This window comes from Mytilus trossulus, unplaced genomic scaffold (genome assembly GCF_036588685.1).
Source record: "Mytilus trossulus isolate FHL-02 unplaced genomic scaffold, PNRI_Mtr1.1.1.hap1 h1tg000457l__unscaffolded, whole genome shotgun sequence".
In the NCBI taxonomy this organism is placed as follows: Eukaryota; Metazoa; Mollusca; class Bivalvia; order Mytilida; family Mytilidae; genus Mytilus; species Mytilus trossulus.
In genome coordinates, this window is record NW_026963370.1 from 117,593 (window position 1) to 135,431 (window position 17,839).

The 17,839-nt window shown below is 29.9% G+C and overlaps 1 protein-coding gene across 3 annotated transcripts in view; it reads left to right on the plus strand.

Moving 5' to 3' along the window:
- The window catches only part of LOC134702417 (tyrosine-protein phosphatase 10D-like), a 34,977-nt gene extending 23,921 nt beyond the window's left edge, over positions 1–11,056 (plus strand). For 2 of the 3 annotated variants that reach the window (XM_063563322.1, XM_063563324.1), the window contains 10 exons: positions 116–305; positions 689–773; positions 1,070–1,237; positions 1,992–2,126; positions 2,740–2,862; positions 3,315–3,463; positions 5,536–5,671; positions 6,122–6,224; positions 6,828–6,845; positions 9,397–11,056. In XM_063563322.1, the coding sequence (XP_063419392.1) occupies positions 116–305; positions 689–773; positions 1,070–1,237; positions 1,992–2,126; positions 2,740–2,862; positions 3,315–3,463; positions 5,536–5,671; positions 6,122–6,224; positions 6,828–6,845; positions 9,397–9,428 (1,139 nt within the window). In that variant the 3' untranslated portion in view covers positions 9,429–11,056. The remainder of the gene's footprint in view (positions 1–115; positions 306–688; positions 774–1,069; positions 1,238–1,991; positions 2,127–2,739; positions 2,863–3,314; positions 3,464–5,535; positions 5,672–6,121; positions 6,225–6,827; positions 6,846–9,396) is intronic. The other variant, XM_063563323.1, reaches the window with a different exon arrangement.
- The last annotated feature ends 6,783 nt before the right edge of the window (positions 11,057–17,839 follow it).

A 17,839-nucleotide genomic window follows, 5' to 3' on the forward strand; every position in this document is an offset into this window, starting at 1 on the left:
TGAATAATCTCCTAAACTTGATTGCAAATTATTTCCTAGAAACAGTCTTCCACATTAAAATATTGAATCAAATATCATGTGAGCTTAATTTAAAGGGAGGTAATTCGTTTTACAGGTTCTGTAACAGAAGAAAGTAGTTATGGTGGCATCATTGGTGGCATTGTAGCAGCAGTTGTTATCATTGCTCTTATTCTGTTTGCTGTATTGTTCCTAAGGAGAAATATCAGGTCAAAGAGTAACATGTATAGACAAGGTCATGACCACAGGATGACCCCAAGGTCATCAATGAGAAGTCACAAGAAAAAGTAAGTTTGGGATATAACTTTCATGTTATAAGAATAATATATGATGAAAGAAAATAAAAAGAATCAAGAGAAGAACTTTTAAACAATCTTTTAGACTTAGATTACCAATTGGAGGCAAGTAAGAGGCTTTTACGTTCAATACGTAATTTGTTGCTCAACAATATTGTAGTTTAAAAACTTGTTAGTTTTCTAGTTGGGGGGATATTTTGATGTTTTAAGTTTAATTTTTATTTCCCATTCTAAATACATAATTATATAATCACAATAAAGTTTTAATGAATTTGAATTGTTTGAAGATAAACCATACTGTAGAATTCCACAGTTATAACATATTTCCTGTGAATTGTTAATTCAGAAGTTAAGATGACTTTTTGTTGTTACAGACATGAAATCAACATTGCCAACTTCAGAGACCATGTGATGACAATGTCAGCTGACTCTGATTTCAAGTATGCTGAGGAATTCGAGGTAAAATTCATGTATATATCAACCTCTCATTTATTTAATAATCTATTTGCTAAGTAACTTAAGAAGTAGTTTAAGCCTTTCCATTTTTGAACCCTACAAAAATTCTTTTAGTGTTTTAATTAATCCTTTTTTGTGTCCAGATTTGCAAACATTATATCATGCAGAAAAATATGGTTTACTGTGAATCTGACAGCCTCTTGTTAGCAGATGCTATATATAAAGATAAATCAGAATGAAACTATATAAGTTTATCTTAAAATCTACAAATATTATAATATAAACTATTATATTTTCAGGATTTGAAGGAAATTGGAAGGGAGCAATCATGCTCAGCAGCAGAACTTCCAGTAAACCGTGGCAAGAATAGATTTACTAATATTCTACCCTATGACCACTCTAGAGTCAAGTTACTACCCACAGATGACGAGGAAGGATCTGATTATATCAATGCTAACTATATGCCTGTAAGTTATAATGACATGTTGTTTAAACACAACAATTCTAACTATATGCCTGTAAGTTCACATTTATACTCTTCAGTTATTTCAATGCGTCTTTTTGTATGTAATGTCTAACTATCTGACCTGATTGATGTATCTAATTTGTTTAAATATTGGAATACACATTCCTAATAAAAATAAAAATGCTTTAAAATTGACCCTATCTCTCATGCTTTTTTTGCTTTCCCCATCAATAGAATCCTAGTGTTTCTTATGAAAGTTCTTAAAATATCCTTTAAAAGCAGCAAAGATAGTATTAAAAGTTTTATTACATAATTATGCAACTTCAAGTTTTGGACTGAATCATTTTAAAGTTATCTCCCTTATCACATATTTATGCAACTTCAAGTTTTGGACTGAATCATTTTGGAGTTATCTCTCTTATCACATTATTTTGCAAACAAACCAGAAGGTAAACAAACATGTTGAAATATAAACATCCTTGCAAATGCATTTGTGTTTCTTATTATGTGGTATCTAGTGAACGAAAGCAGCTTTTTTTATAATGATATTTTACAACCAGAGAAAGAAAAAGATAATTTCCTCAAATTTTCTTTTACTTGATGATATTTTGCTAAGGGGGTAGGATTGGCAACATTTAGGAACAATTACAACACAAGATCATGAATAGATTTTTTCTAATGATAAATATTTCAGAAGGAATATAATTTCATTGAAAGATAGTAATATATTCATGATGATCATTTTCTATTTACAGGGTTTTAATTCCAAGCGAGAGTATATAGTTACACAAGGCCCACTACCCTCTACAAGAGATGACTTCTGGAGAATGATCTGGGAACAGAATTCTAGGAACGTTGTGATGTTAACTAAATGTGTAGAAAAGGGAAGGGTAGGTACCTTATATGCAGAAATTGTTAAAGAATAGAATAAGATGTCATTTAGATGTCTTTTACTAAGCTTTCTCTAATTCTTTAAAAACTAACTGTAACAGTCATTTGACAATTGTATTTTTAGGCTGTGTCCTCAACAGTTAGTTCATATGATCATCCTATATCATTTTCAAGCTATGTGTTAAGGTAGTTTATCATTAGGTGTTGGTTGAAACTTAGTAGAATGAATATATGCAAAATAGGGGTTTCGTCGTAGATTTTATAGTTCACTAAACATTAAGATGATATTGTGTGACAGTGAGTGTTTCATCATTTCTTTGGAAACATTTTCTTGTTTTCTTTATTTCTTAACACATTTATATAATGTTAACAACTAAGCTAGTATATTTTGCAACAAGTCAAGCAATGGTTTCATTAGGAACATTGTCCTCGAGTTAAGTAGTTAGGTGTATATTAAAATTATATATAATTAGTTTCTTTGTACATTTGAATATATGATTTGAGACTTGGAATTAAAAAAAATCCATCACAGTTTTGTTTCAATCGAGATTTGTTATAACACTTAAACCAAAACGTTTGTGTATGTGAGAGCAAAACTTTATTTAAATTCAGGAAAAATGTGACCAGTATTGGCCATCAGGATCAGATGCCATGTTCTATGGTGATATACAAGTAGCTGTACTTAATGAGACAAAGTTTCCATCATGGACAGTTACAGAATTCAGGATAGCACTGGTGAGTTAATTATGATGATCAAGATTCCTATATTTAGCATTTTGACACTTGCAGAGTTAAGGATAGCGCTGGTGTGTATGTATCGAATATAATGTTCAGGATTGCTTTATCAGATGTTTATTTATTGTCATGTTTCGGATTTGGCAAATTACTCTTCTTATGAATTTCGGACTCAGACAGTAACATAGTTCATAATTTCTGAAGTAAGTACTAAGACAAAGTACAGAGTCTAGGATTACTCTAGTAGGTAAGAGTTTATTTCATTGTTCATGATTTCATTTCTAGATGACTGTTAATTAAATTATCCAAGATTGCATTCCTTAATTAATATATGTGCAATAAATTGTCTTAATTTCTCTTAGCTACTGTGGATAGTTAAGGATTGCCCGGTTGATATACTAATGAATGCTATTTTGATTAGACATTTCAGTGATCTTTTTGCTCTTTTGCAGGGAGATTTGACCAGACAGGTCCGACATTTCCATTTCACAGCTTGGCCAGATTTTGGTGTTCCTGATAAGCCACAAACTTTAATAAGATTTGTCAGAATAGTCAGGGAAAAACTAATCAGGGAATGTGGACCTATTGTTGTTCACTGCAGGTAAAACACTAGCACTTATATATTATTACAGTTGTATAGAAAAAACTTTAAAATTTTAAAATGAGATCTTTGATAGATATAAGAATATGTGGTGCAACTTTTATAAAGGATCTGAAAGTTCATTCCAACTGTGGGGGACCCTAACCAGTATAGTGTCAAGAACATTAATAAAAATATTATAGTAGACTTTAATGTCTTTCAAATGTAAAAATATTATTCATCTTCTTATCCATCTTTGAGTCATTTCAATAGATACTACGTCAGTGGCGTAGCTGGGTCATATTTACGTGTACGCCCGAACCTTGGCGAGGGGTCTGAGGGGTGACAAACCGCTCAATGCCAACCCACCTGCTGGTAGTGGGTTCGAGGGGACGGAGTCCCCCGAAAGCGATCGAGTTATAGAGAATGACATACTATTCATGTCAGTAAAAAATCATTGATAGTAACATACTTTTGAATCTAAATGGTTTATTTTTATGTTTAATTTTGAGAACTTATTCATTGTGTTGAATTGGAAGCTAACGGACATTGGTTTTAGAGAAAACGTTCAAACCAATATTACTTTCAAACTGTTTAAAATCGTGAGTGAGCTTACAATCGACAAAAGCACATTGTAATGAACACGAAAAAAATTATATTTAATAGATGCAAAATAAAAAAATTCTGGAACACGATTTCTTTCCACAAAAAGTGAATCAATTTACCAGTCTTTTCCAGAAATTAAAAAAAAAATCAAAAATTTTCATTATTATTTTTTCTTGATCTGGAATTAAACGTGTGCCGATATATCCCAATTTATGCAGGTTTATAAATTGAGCATGTAAAACAATTAATTGCGCAAAGAAAAGTCCGGCTATCAGTAAAGAACAGAAAAATGAACGAAAACATATGCTTTCAAATTTTGCTTTAGACATTAATCATAGAAAAAACGTCTTCCAAATTTTCATAAAATTCGATGTAGGTTCGACAAGTAGTTATTGTAATTGAGAAATAATTTTAAAAAAATCAGCCCTGTGACTACTTATTGATTGCAGAAAGAAATACCTTTTCTCCGTAAAATGTGGGAAAATTAAAGAAATAATTGCATTATTATTTTGCACTAGACATGCTAGATACTCTTTTGATCTTAAACAGCTTTTTTTCACAGATTCAAAAAACTTTGTTCACATTCGGAACCTAAATATTGACGGCGCTGACGAAGCTATATGTCTCGCTTTTGCGACATAAGTCACATGCTGGACAACAATGCAAACCGCATATTGAATGTCAGCAGATAATGAATTGTTTTAGATATAAAGGAAAGTACGCAGAATTCACAGCAGAATTATACTTTTACAGAAAATTGGAACAAATATATGTAATGAACTATTTGATTAAAGTAAATTTAGTCCTTTTATTATTGAAAATTACAATCCATCGAAGAAAGAAGCACAAGGCTGATGTGCTTTTGACCAGTTTTTCTAATTATATTTAGATAAAAAAAAATATTTTCAAAATTCAAGTGTACGCCTGGGCGTTTTGACGTAAACGTAGCTACGCGCATGTACGTTTTGACAAAGTATGAACAAATTCTATCATTTTTATTTTAGACTCTCATACCACCTTAAATTTGCATTGTCAAAAGTCGAATTACAGAGCTTTTGTTTAATTTCTTCAAATATTTTGAACAATTGGATATTAGTCCATGATTAGTCTTAATTTTTTAAGAAATGGATAAACATATCGTATTTGCTAATTTAAAAAAGATGATGTCGCATGACGATGTTTCCGTATCTTTTGCTTTTTCAGTAAACACTTCACCTGTTGATAAATACTGTGAACGTTTTGTGTATATCTAAATATTTTTACTTATGTTGAAAGACGTGCATAAGTATCAAATCATAAAAATACAAATTGTTAAGACTGTAGTAAATCTTGTTAGATTTCCGCTGCTTTTTTAGCTAAATAGGTGCAATTGGGGTTCTCAGTGCTATTTTGGTACTGTTACATTATAGGGGAGAGAAGATATGATTGACTGCACATATTTAGAAACAATATTCTAAAAATAATTCTTTTTATTTCCCTTCTATCAGTGCTGGTGTGGGAAGATCTGGAACTTTTATTGGCCTAGACAGACTTCTACAGGACATTTTAGACCGTGATATTATTGATATATTTAATGTGGTGGCAGAGATGAGGAGAGAGAGGGTCTGGATGGTACAAACAGAGGTAGGTTATGATTCAATGTTATATAATTATACATGAGCATTAATAATCTCATACACCTGCATTTTAAAAAATACCAGTTAAAATTCCACTTTCGTATATGACACTCTTCAAACACTCACAAGAGAACAAGTATACACATGTTGGAAGACACAAATATATCCTATGTCAGCTGCTTGGCAAAGTCATGATTTGTTTGGGCTGCTGCAATCATTCTCCTGAGTCAAAATACTGTAAAGTTATGTCCGTGCCATGTGATTAGGGACTTTCCGTTTTGAATTTTCCTTGGAGTTCAGTTTTTTGATGATTATACTTTTCATATTTCATTTTTCATTAATAGAAATTTAAAAAAAAAAAAAAAAATTATATCTCCTCTCCATACTTTGATAGTTGATAGTATATATAGATGATCAGAAATAGAAGATGGCAACAAATAATTTGTCATACTTTCAGCAACAATATGTATGTATACACCAGTGCCTTATGTGTGTGTTAGATGGTAAAGAAGAGGAGCATGTGTATGTTAACTCAGGAAATGTCAATCAGGCATTTGAAGGTAAGAAATTAAAAGAATTGGTGAACAAATTGAACAGGGACACTTATCTTTATTATTTATGAAATGTAACTTTGTCTTATTGTGTCTAGATCTGTATGTTATATATGGAATGTTACCTTTGTCTTATAGTTACTTTACTGACTCATTCTATCTGTGCTAGCTTTTTTGAATTATACAGTAGAACTATGTCCATGAGTATTGACTAGATTGATTATGTATTGTTAGAATGTACAGTGGAACATTTGAAGTTTTATGAAAATGACTCTCGGATAAATAGGGCTGTTGGCTTTGTGGATAATAAACTGTTTCCAAGTCCATTTCCTGTATGCTTTATGAAACCAGATTATTTGTGTTCAGGAAAGCAAACCTTGTGCAATAAAAACTGACATTGGGCAAAATCTGGTCATCAAATTGTATTAAATCAGAACAAATATTGATTTAAAACAGTAGCACGCTAACTATTCTTGAATGAAAGTGATTTCCCCTTTTTGCTTTCAATCAAGACTTTTTGATATATACAGAGCTATTCAATAAATATTTTACAGTGTTTGAATTCTGTGTATATTGAAAGATTCTTCTGTTCATATTCCCATATTGTTTCAGCTAAAGCTGCCATTTGTGGTAACTGAATTTACTATGTTGATTATTTTGTTATCTGCTTTGAATGATAGGAAGAGAATGTGAAAGTTATAAAAACTATTTTATCAAATGTATTTTGTTTTACTTTTTTGTATGAAGCTTATATAGACAGCAAAATCGACATAATTTGATCACTTGTAGAGAGTTGTCTCTTTGGCAATCATTCCACATCTTCTTATTATATATATTCGCTTCATTTGTTTTATGCCAGAAAGAGTTTTTTCTGCATATTTGAAGTTCCAGTGCTAGTCTATTTAAAATTTTATTTGATGCACTTTTGTTCATGTTGTTTTTGTTTGTTTATGCATTGTCAGTTCTTCAATTCTGTTCTTTTGTGCTTTCAGCTTGTGAAAAAGGTTTGATTCAAAATTTTAATTTTACTTTTGTAACATTTTCTAAAGATTTGTCTTTAACCAGAATTTCAATAAGCTGTTCAAATTAATAGTTTTATTAATACTCAATACTGTTGTGTTTGGTTGAAATTAGATTAAAATGTGTTGAAAATTAAAAAAAAGATGTATTCCACAGCATTTGAATTTGTCTGGATATTTTTGTGTTAAAAGTACACTACTGTGAGATTTCTTTGTAAAAATATCTGAATATTTTAATCACATTCTATTGTTAAAGGAATATTAAGCATCTCAATGATCAAAATAAGTGTTTCTAACTGCTATATATTCAATAAAATGTCCAATAAATTGTTTGTTCAAGTTTTTAGGAATTTTTAAGATTTTTTTGCTAAAGGGTTAAAGTAAACATTTTGTCAAAATTTATGAAAATTAAACTAGCTGAATTTTAGTCAGGGTTTTTGGTACCACTTAAAATATAAAGAATTTAGAAAATAATGAATTCCTAATTTTTACCACAATTCATGATCAACTATGTATTTTAAAATACAACCAGAACATGCATGGAACATTAATTGTTCTTTTCTTGATATGCATGCATGATATAATTGCATCAAACATTTCTTGTACATTTACTTTTATTGACAATAATATAAATGTTTTATTGTAAAGATTAAAATCACTCTCTACTTTGTAAAATACTGTTGCATTTTACAACAGCCACTAACATCTGACTATAATGGAAAATCCATGTTGATGAAAATAATCTAACGTTGGATATGGAATAAAAGTTTATCTTTAGTCAGTAATAAGTATTATTGGTCTGTTGTTTAGTTTAGAATGACAGTTATTGGTCTTCTGTCTCTTTTGGCAGAAAACAGTATGATTCATTTTAGTTTTAATTGACAGTTAAAATGATATTTCTTCAGAATAAAGTGATATAAACAATGTAAGCGGCAGTGTATTGTGATAAGGGAAATGTCAAGTTTACCCTGTAGAAGACTTGTAGAACAATACAGAGAGATAAACTATTAAATTTTGAAATGAACTTAATGTTTAATATAATAAATACACTTAACCAACATCTAATGTTTAATATGATAAATGCACTTAGCCAACTTTTCTATCACTGAAGCTAATTTGATAAGTATAAATAATGGACAGAGAAACAGTAAGAGATATGTAACATTCAGCTTGAAATTCAATTAATATTGTATCATGTAGGCAGGTTTTAAAAAGATGTTTTATTTGCAAACTGAGTTTCTTTTACTGAAGATATTTGTATACATTGATATTAAATGCTAAGATTAACAACCAAATCCACACACTTCTTAACCAATTATCTCATTTGTCAGATTGAATATGAATTTTAACAAAAGCTATATGAAGAAATGTTAGTAAATATTAAAATCAAAATCCGTCACATGACAATTAAATCACTCTGTGCAAATCTTGTTTAAGCAGCTGACACGATAGATCTGGATCAAATAACAAGACCACTTGGTTAACTAATATATCTTTGATTGTAAAACTTAACATATCTTGTACCCGTCTTTTAACCAACCAAAACCTTTGAAATTTCATGATGCATGAATATATTCTTACTTAATTTTCACTTTTTAAATTGCCATATAACACATTGTTTTTATTCTTTGATCCAGTTTTGGGTTGGGTACTTTTTCCCATGGCACAGTGTCAGACACTGCTCCGTACTGTGCAGACAAATAAATAAATAATAACTTTAAAGATGATAGTTTTAAAGTTTGTTTGGACTCAGAACTGTGCTTATACTATCAACATAAACAAACAAAAATATTTTGTTTCACTCTCCTGATAACTTTCAATTTGAATTTTAGATATAAAACTCTTAAAAGACAATAACAGGCAAAACTTAAAGTTTAACAAGCTTAATAGCTTCACATCTGGTGACAATGTTTTTCTCAGAGTAACGACCTGCTTTATTACCCTCTCAGCTAGGTGATATTTATATAATGTTGTATTATATATGTTTTTCTCAGGGTAACAACCTGCTTTATTACCCTCTGAGCTAGGTGATATTTATATAATGTTGTATTATATATGTTTATAGCTTTATGTATCAATGACTTATCTATCATTAAAGTTTGATTGCTTGGTTTTTACTCTTTGTATTACTGTTCAAGTATTTATTTGTTTTCTTATTTCAGATGATGAAGGTATCAATGTTGAAGTGCCTTGAACAGAACAGTGATATTTATACAAGATGATTCCAGGGTGTGATGGAGCTGTTTTCAACAGTAGTGAATTTGTTGTATATGTTTATCACCTAACAAATAGCTCGTGTTCATAACACAATGTAACAGAAGACAAAGAGTTCCATTCTTTTTTTTTAAATACTGAAGGTTTGGAACAAGATCTTTATTATGCCAGAATTAATGATAAAATAGATTTTTTTAGTGGATTTTTCTAGTGCATTGCAATTATTCTACTGAAAACTATATCAGTTAGTCTCTATCTGCTTTTTAGAATTTATTTAGGCAACTTATAGAAGGGAAATCTTGTCTTTACTATTCAGACTGTATTTATAAAGGTGTAGAAATATTTCTTCATATTTACTCTCTGATAAGTAAATGAAAAATGAAAAATGAACATATTGAAATTAGTTTTATTACATAAATACATCAGTTTTCCTGAATTCTGAGTGGTTCATGACTTTGCTCAAAGGATGTTATAAAACAATCTCTAGTTTCAGTCCATCATCTAAGTGTGAATTCTGGCTAACGGCTCCTTGAAAGGTTGATATATAATATAGAAACAAACCTTCAGTTAGATGGCAAGCTACTTAATATTTTCTTCATTTGATTAAAATGTGTTAAAAAATATATTATTGAAAAGAATATAAATTGTAAATTCTTGGCTGTGATTGTTGGATATAATGAATGTTTTTATTTTTATCTATTGCAACGAAAACTGTTTTTGCACTAAGTTATGTGCAGTTTATAGTCCCTGTTAGATGGATAGTATTGTAAATAGATTAGAAGTTAAAATTGCTATAAAATTTGTTGTACTAAAAGATTTTGTTAAAAATTAAAAAGCATTATTAAACTTAGAGAGGAGATAAAACGAATTCTGTTCCCTATCACAATGCGATTATCATATTATGTTCAGTTCTTGTTGAACATTGACAGCCAGTTCCTGTTCAAAGCAAGTAATTTATGAACATGTTATAAAACTTGATAAAAAAACCTATCTCAATTGACTTGGTGCGCATATATATATATATATAGTGAATAGGCCTGTCATAACATCATTAGAATCTCGATCAAACTAAATTAAGAAAAACAGAATTTTGATGATCAATGCTTTTGAATGGGGATATATGTCTGGAACTCCCCTCTCTTCCCTTTATCCAGGGATGGTACCCCCTTTTAAACAATGGGTTCATCTGCCCTGGATTCTTAAATTAAGAATATACAGAATGTTTAGGAATTAGTTATAATAAGATGGGTTTTTAATTTAATTTACAGCTTGTGCCTTTTGTAAAGAAAATTTGAATGACTTTGTGTTCCATTGATGTTTAGGAACAAAATATCTTAAACTATATATTATAAACAGAGAAAAGATCTTTAAATATTATCTTAAAACTAATTTACGAATTATAATATTTTTGATATAAAAAAAGGGGGTTTGTATATTGAACATTTTTTTAGAGATCTGTACATTGTTTTAAGAAGGTGCTAAATTGATGATATTATTTCTATACTGATTATTATTTTAATCTTATACAGAACAGATATACATTTGTAAATATAGATTTGTAAATACATATTTTTGTTGATTTGCATTGTATTGTAGTCAAAGTAAAACAGCGTATTAAAGTGCCTTTTAACTTTTACGAATTCTTAATTTATAGTCAGAAGCGAGATAACATTACATTTGATTAGAAAAGAGTTGCATGTTCTGAAAGTCCTTCAATAAGTGCTTATTTTACTTTATAAGTTCTCCAGTCTCTTACTTTTTTTCAAAAGCAACCCTTTAATCGCTGACTTTCACATTCTTTGGTTTCAGCATTTCCCATTAAATGAAGGCTAATCTAGAAAAGTGCTTTGTACATACCAAATTAAGATAGTTGCTGTCATCATTTATTGTATACATAATACAACACACACATAGACTTACATACTTTATGTATGAATACTAGTCAGTTTCTTTTCATTACCATAGATGCAATATTGGTTGAGTTTTTTTGCTGTCAATACCACTCTAGTTTATTTTTGCCAAACATTTACATACTACATGTATTTATTTTACTATTTAGTCATTATTGTATTTTGTATGTGTATATTATTTCAGCACCAGTGCAATAACATCTTTGTGAGATTCAGATGTGTTACTTGCCTGTAATATCTGGTTGTTTTACTTTTGACAACAACAAAAAAAAAACATACATTATTTTGTAAAAATTATTTGAACAAGGACCCTTTATGAATTTCTACACCAGTGCAATAGCATATTTGTGAGATTCGGATGTGTAACTTGCCTGTAATATTTAGTTGTTTTACTTCTGACCAAAAAATATACAATTTTTTTTTAAGAATTAAAACAAGGACCCTTTATGAATTTAACATATACTAAGTTCTATGTAATAAAACATGGTCTATTATAGAAATGATTATGTGTCACACATTCCAATAAGAAGGTATAATGGCCCACCATTTTGTATTTGATAATCAAAAGTCTGGGTTATTTTTGGTTTATAATTTTGTAGTAAAATGTTTTTGTACTTTTTTTCAGAATTTAGTGCATTTTGGTTAATCATTCAAAAGTGACACCAAAACATCATTGGTTTAAAACTCCTTTAACCAAGGAATTTCAACCAATGACATAACATGATTTCCATTTTGGTGTACTGACAATGAAATTACCCATAGCTGATTAGTTTCTGAAAAGGTGTATTGTCATTGGAATTTACCCTTCATCTCTTTTTATGCATCTTTGAAGATGACCAGCTGGTGGTTGTCATTCAAAACAGAATTATTTTTTATTCAGTAGGGATTTTAAATGATAATTTTAAATAAATGATAAATGTATGTTTGTAAAATTTTCTGTTGTTTGTAACTATTTTTGGATTTTCTTATTCATCAAATTTATAATTTTTTAGATAAATACCTAGATTATTACTCATAGTATGATCACTTTAAATGAATTATGTATTTTCTCCACATTCCGTTAACTATAATAGAAAAGTATGATTTTCCCATCTGGTTGTGCAGAAGTTTGCTGGTATTTACAAATAGTTTTATAATGATCAAGGTTGAAATGTTTTATAATATATCAAATATGGTTGAATTTATTAAAATTAATTTTACAAGATGTAGCAAGCACTCTGTATGAATTGAAGCATTTATTATGTGCATTCTTAGTATTTGGATAAAATGTATACAGTTTTAATTATGTTGAGTATTTATAATATAAGTATCTTATGAAACTTGGCTATTTTTTTTTTTATCAAAGATCTGATTTAGGAACAAAAAATAGCTTTTACTCAGAGGAGACATCTAAAACAAGGTGTTAAACTTTACATTTGTTGAGAATCTGTGTCAATGATATAGGATACGTGATACAAATTGACCAATAAAATAATAGATTTTTAGAATTGTGGGTATAATATTGAGATTGAAAAGTTGAATGCTGTAAACAGTATTGTTTGAGGGCATTGTTTTATTTATTTTTGTGTCTTATACACACGTTTACTATTTTTACAAAGATGTTTATTTTAGTATGCATTTAGAATTGTATTTGTTTTGTAATCACCAAAACTGATCAAATTCATTTATCAGACATATATATGTATAAATATATATGTTATAATCTTGTAATTATACAAAATGTTGTTTGAAACATGAAATGGCATTTAATTTCAACATACAATTTAACTTTCCTGAATATAAGCTTGCCACAGTTAGATATAAAATTCCTATTTTAAAAATTGTTACAATTTAGCTGTATGAAATATAAGAGCAAAGAAAGGAAATATTTTGTAGGTTGTAGACTTTAACCATTTCAGCTTTGGAAGATAATGATCATTAAAAGTCATGTTTTTTTTTAATTAATTTAGTACTAAACAGTTAATGTTTCATAATTCTATGTCTTTGTTAAAATGTGCCTATATTTTAGATATATTTTGTAATTGTCTTTGTAAATAAATATATAAATGTGTGTTTTTCTGTAGTGATAAAATTGAGAATGAAAAAGGGGAATCTGTCAAAGAGACAACAACCGGACCAAAGAAAAAACAACAGCAGAAGGTCACCAACAGGTCTTCAATGTAGCAATAAATTCACGCACCAAGAGGCATCCTTCACCTGGCCCCTAAACAAATATATACCGGTTGAGTGATAATGAACGCCATACTCAACTCCAAATTGTACACAAGAAACTTAAATTGAAATAATACAAGACTCACAAAGGCCAGAGGCTCCTGACTTTGGACAGGTGCAAAAATGAGGTGGGGTTAAACATGTTTACAACTAAGTCCACTGAGTTATTTTTCTGCTACTAGCTTTCATTTATCAGACTTCAATCCCATAGTTTCTTTATTTAAACATTGGCAGTCATTCTTTTTTCAATATTATTTTTTTCTGTAAATATAAAATCCATTATAGGTGCCTGTCCTATATTTCTTTTGCCACCTTTGTGTGATTTGTGATGTTACTTCAATATGTTTGGATTTCCTTGTTAGACCCAACCTTGCATTCTTCCACCTGTTTCAACCATGTATTCTTTTATTAGTTCTTATTTATACAAAGTTCAGTATGATGTTGGTTTTTTTCATGCCCACCTATGAAATATAGGGACATTATGTATTTTGAGTTTTTTCTATCTGTACGTCGATCTTCTGTTGATTTTGGTTTTAGATACTTTACTCTGTAGTTATGGTGATTCAAATAGTAATAGTGGGACAAAACATACCGAAGGGACATTTAAACTGACAACGTAATGACCAAAAAGGAAATGAAAAGTATGGGGACAATCAGCAATCGTTACTTAATAAATATTAAATAGCAAAACGAAAAAGGGACAGGTAAACAACATTTCACAATACTATCCAATATTCAAATGTAACCAAATGACATTCAGCAATTAACAAGGATAGGTGTTAACGGTTCACATTATCAGACGTCATTTCAAATCAAGACTATTTTGAATCTTCTGCTATCATTGGTTCATAAGTTACACATACTTTTTTTTAGAATACTATGTTGTTATTCGGAATGTGATTCTAAATCATAATTAAAAAAAGATCGCCTCCATTTTCATAAAGATAAATTTTAAGTGTACATATTTTTTTTAATATTTAAAAGTCTAATATTAAAAGACTATCCAAATGTAAAAAAGTTTAACCTGAACTCTAGTTATGTATTATATATCAAATACATCTTAGATTTGGTTTCGTCACCACACTTAAGAAATATTCAAATACCGCTGGCATCTTAAACTTACTGATTGTATACTGTTAGTGTTACAAAAACAATGTATAGGCAATAATAGCCATTCCTCGTTCATAAAAAAATCACTATTCCTCCTTTTTATGTTGAAGGTGTTCCGAACTAATGGAAGGTCATTGCAAAAGCGTCTTTGAAATACTTCACTTTAACTGTATTATCTCACTAACATGTCAAGAAAGCAATAGTATTTAGGAACTAAGGCCATTATTCCAATGGACATGGATTATTAATTTGAAGGTCTTAACAGTGTAACATGGAATGTGTCGTAAAACAGTAGGTTTTATTGTTATTGCACTAAACGCTATTGAACAGCTGGGTTAGTATGTCCTTGATCAGAATCCAAGAACAGCAAAAGTACAAACGTCTTTTATCTGATACCTGATGACCCCTTGCTCAGTTGGTGTCCACACAATGAACCTCGTTGTTGTTCATTCAATCATCTTAACGTCTAATCATAGACCTAATGAAACAACCTTGTGAGAAACTGTATCATTTATGAAATGATTAGATATTACGTATCATAATAAAGCCAACACATTCACCTGTCATTGACATTTCTATTAGAACATTTAAGTACATTTGCACATGTTGTTGGCAAACACGAGAAAGGTTAAACATTGACTCGCCCAAGTCATTTTCTAACTATTTTCTTCTGAATCTTCAAATCTCTCTTTAAAAACGTCCCAGTGATTTTCCCGAAGAGAAATATGGTGAAGATTGTTCGAGCCTTATGTTGAGACCGTCCGTAACTTGATAATAGATGATTGAGTCCTTTCTTAACCTGATATTGAGACCATCCTAACTTAATACGCAATGATGAATCCCTTTATAAACACGAGGAAGGATTCAGGAGACAGTTCTAAACCTTATGTAGGATGACAGACACCGTTCTAAACTTGATGTAGAATGCTGGAGACTGTTCTGAACTTTAAATAAGATAGTGGGGAAACCGTTTTCAATAAAGGCGACAGTGGTATACGGCTGTTTAAAAGTTATAAATCGATTAAGAGAAAGCAAATCCGGGTCACAAACTAAAACATAGGGGAACACATCAAATATAAGAGGAAAACAACGGAACATAAGAAACACTGTTCTATTATAGACTATGACGAATGATTCAGTTCAATGATATCAAGCAAGCAAGAGATCGAGACGATTCAGATAGTGCACTCTTGTGTTGTCTAGACGATTCAATTTTATTCATACGATACAATGATATGAACGGTCTTCCACATGCTAGTATAATTAAGAGGAGGTACATTTTGCATTAAAAAAAACAAAGTTCATACATATACCATTATTTTAAAAAAAGGGCTGTTAGGCCTATTTTTGGCCACTTAAAATAAACTTTGTAAGACAAACCTCAGAGGATCAAAACCTGTTGGATAGTGCATCAGATTAAACAAATATACTAGTAGTTTAATCAAACAAAATGCAGATTTGCAACAATGTTTCAATCGTTAACGCATCACGAAGAACCATGAAACAACAATTTTTTTTTAAGGAAAGCGTTCTCATATCAAATTTAAGTATCGCAGCTAATATCATGTTTTGTCTTGTGGTCACATGTTCTTATTCATTCCAAAACATTCTTATGGTGATGTAAATCAAGAGAGGTCAAGGAATTTGATAACAAAGACAAGTTTACCAACCTTGTGAACATTTCAAGCAAAAGATGACAATAATCTCTCGATTTTAACTTAAAACTCAAGAATTAGAAAAAACTGAAATGGATATTTAGAAAAACAGTTATAGTTTTTGTAAATATGGCAAAGGTGGTATTAGGATAATTCTAGGTTAATATATACTTATTGATTAAACAGAAAATTATACTGACATATATCCTTTTTGCAATCTTCTAACAAGTTAATTGATAGTGACATATTTAGATTTTAATATCATAAAAGAGACAATATAAATTTTATTAATTTTGTTTATATGATGTTCTTCATAAAGATTGGAAAGCCCATAATAACCCCTCCGCTTATTCTTTGATAGAAATATCATGATTTTAAGTTTTATTTAGAATCGGTTAATTGAAACTGTAACGTGTTCTCTGATCCATTAAAAGTAAAATCACGAAATGATTATATGATTAACCTTAAACTGTATCCTGAACACTGTGGTATCTGAGAGGATTAGAAATAGATTATGACGAATTGGAAAGGGATTGTTGTATTCATCGTGAAATCCTCATCGATGTTATTTTCCTTGTCTTGTTTTTACGAGATTGTTAACCCTTATTTCTGACACGAAATCAAATCCTGGGGAATATAAGAATCCAATAATCTTGTGATCTGTTTAAACATTAACTGACTTTGATGTATCAATCCTCTCTAGGGTAATGGAACACTACACACTCACTCACCATGATGGATGACTTTAACATTATAACATTTGTACTACAGAAATACGTCTCCACTCAACTGATATACAACAGTTGTTATCTTATGTGTTTTAAAACGGAATAGTGCTATGCTGCTGTGTATTATAGTATAGCATTGATAGTTCCCAATTGAAAATTGACTGTTAACCAAACTTTTTTAAATAATAAGGCTTTTGTTACCTCAGGAATATATAATCCCAGCTGTATTTGAAAAAACGTTTATGAATTTTTGGTCCTCAATGCTCTTCAGCTTCGTACTTTGTTTGTTCTTTTTAACATTGTTTTTATTTTAGCGTCACTGTTGAGTCTTTTGTAGAGGAAACGCACGTCTGGCGTAAATATAAAATCTTAATCCTGGTATTTATGATGAGTTTATATATGTTTAACCAATCAATTGCGGTATGATATATTATACATAGTCCCTCTCTTCATGTTGTAGTATAACGACCCCTTGTTTCTATTACATTTTTACTTTTCATAATTGATCAATATAAGTTAAAGAAATATTGAAGCAATTAGTCAAATGTTGTGTATAACTGTGAGATATTTTCTTTAAGAAAGGGAAAACAAAATTTTACTAAAACACGAATCGAAGTTGGTCACATTGGTATATACAATTGCTGCTATGTTTATTACATGTATTAATTTTATATGTTGTTTGAATCAAGGAAATCTGTACAATAAAGTAAATTCTAATAGGACGACATATTATTGTCAACCAGTATAATCGCAGTATATCTAATCATAGCGCAAGCG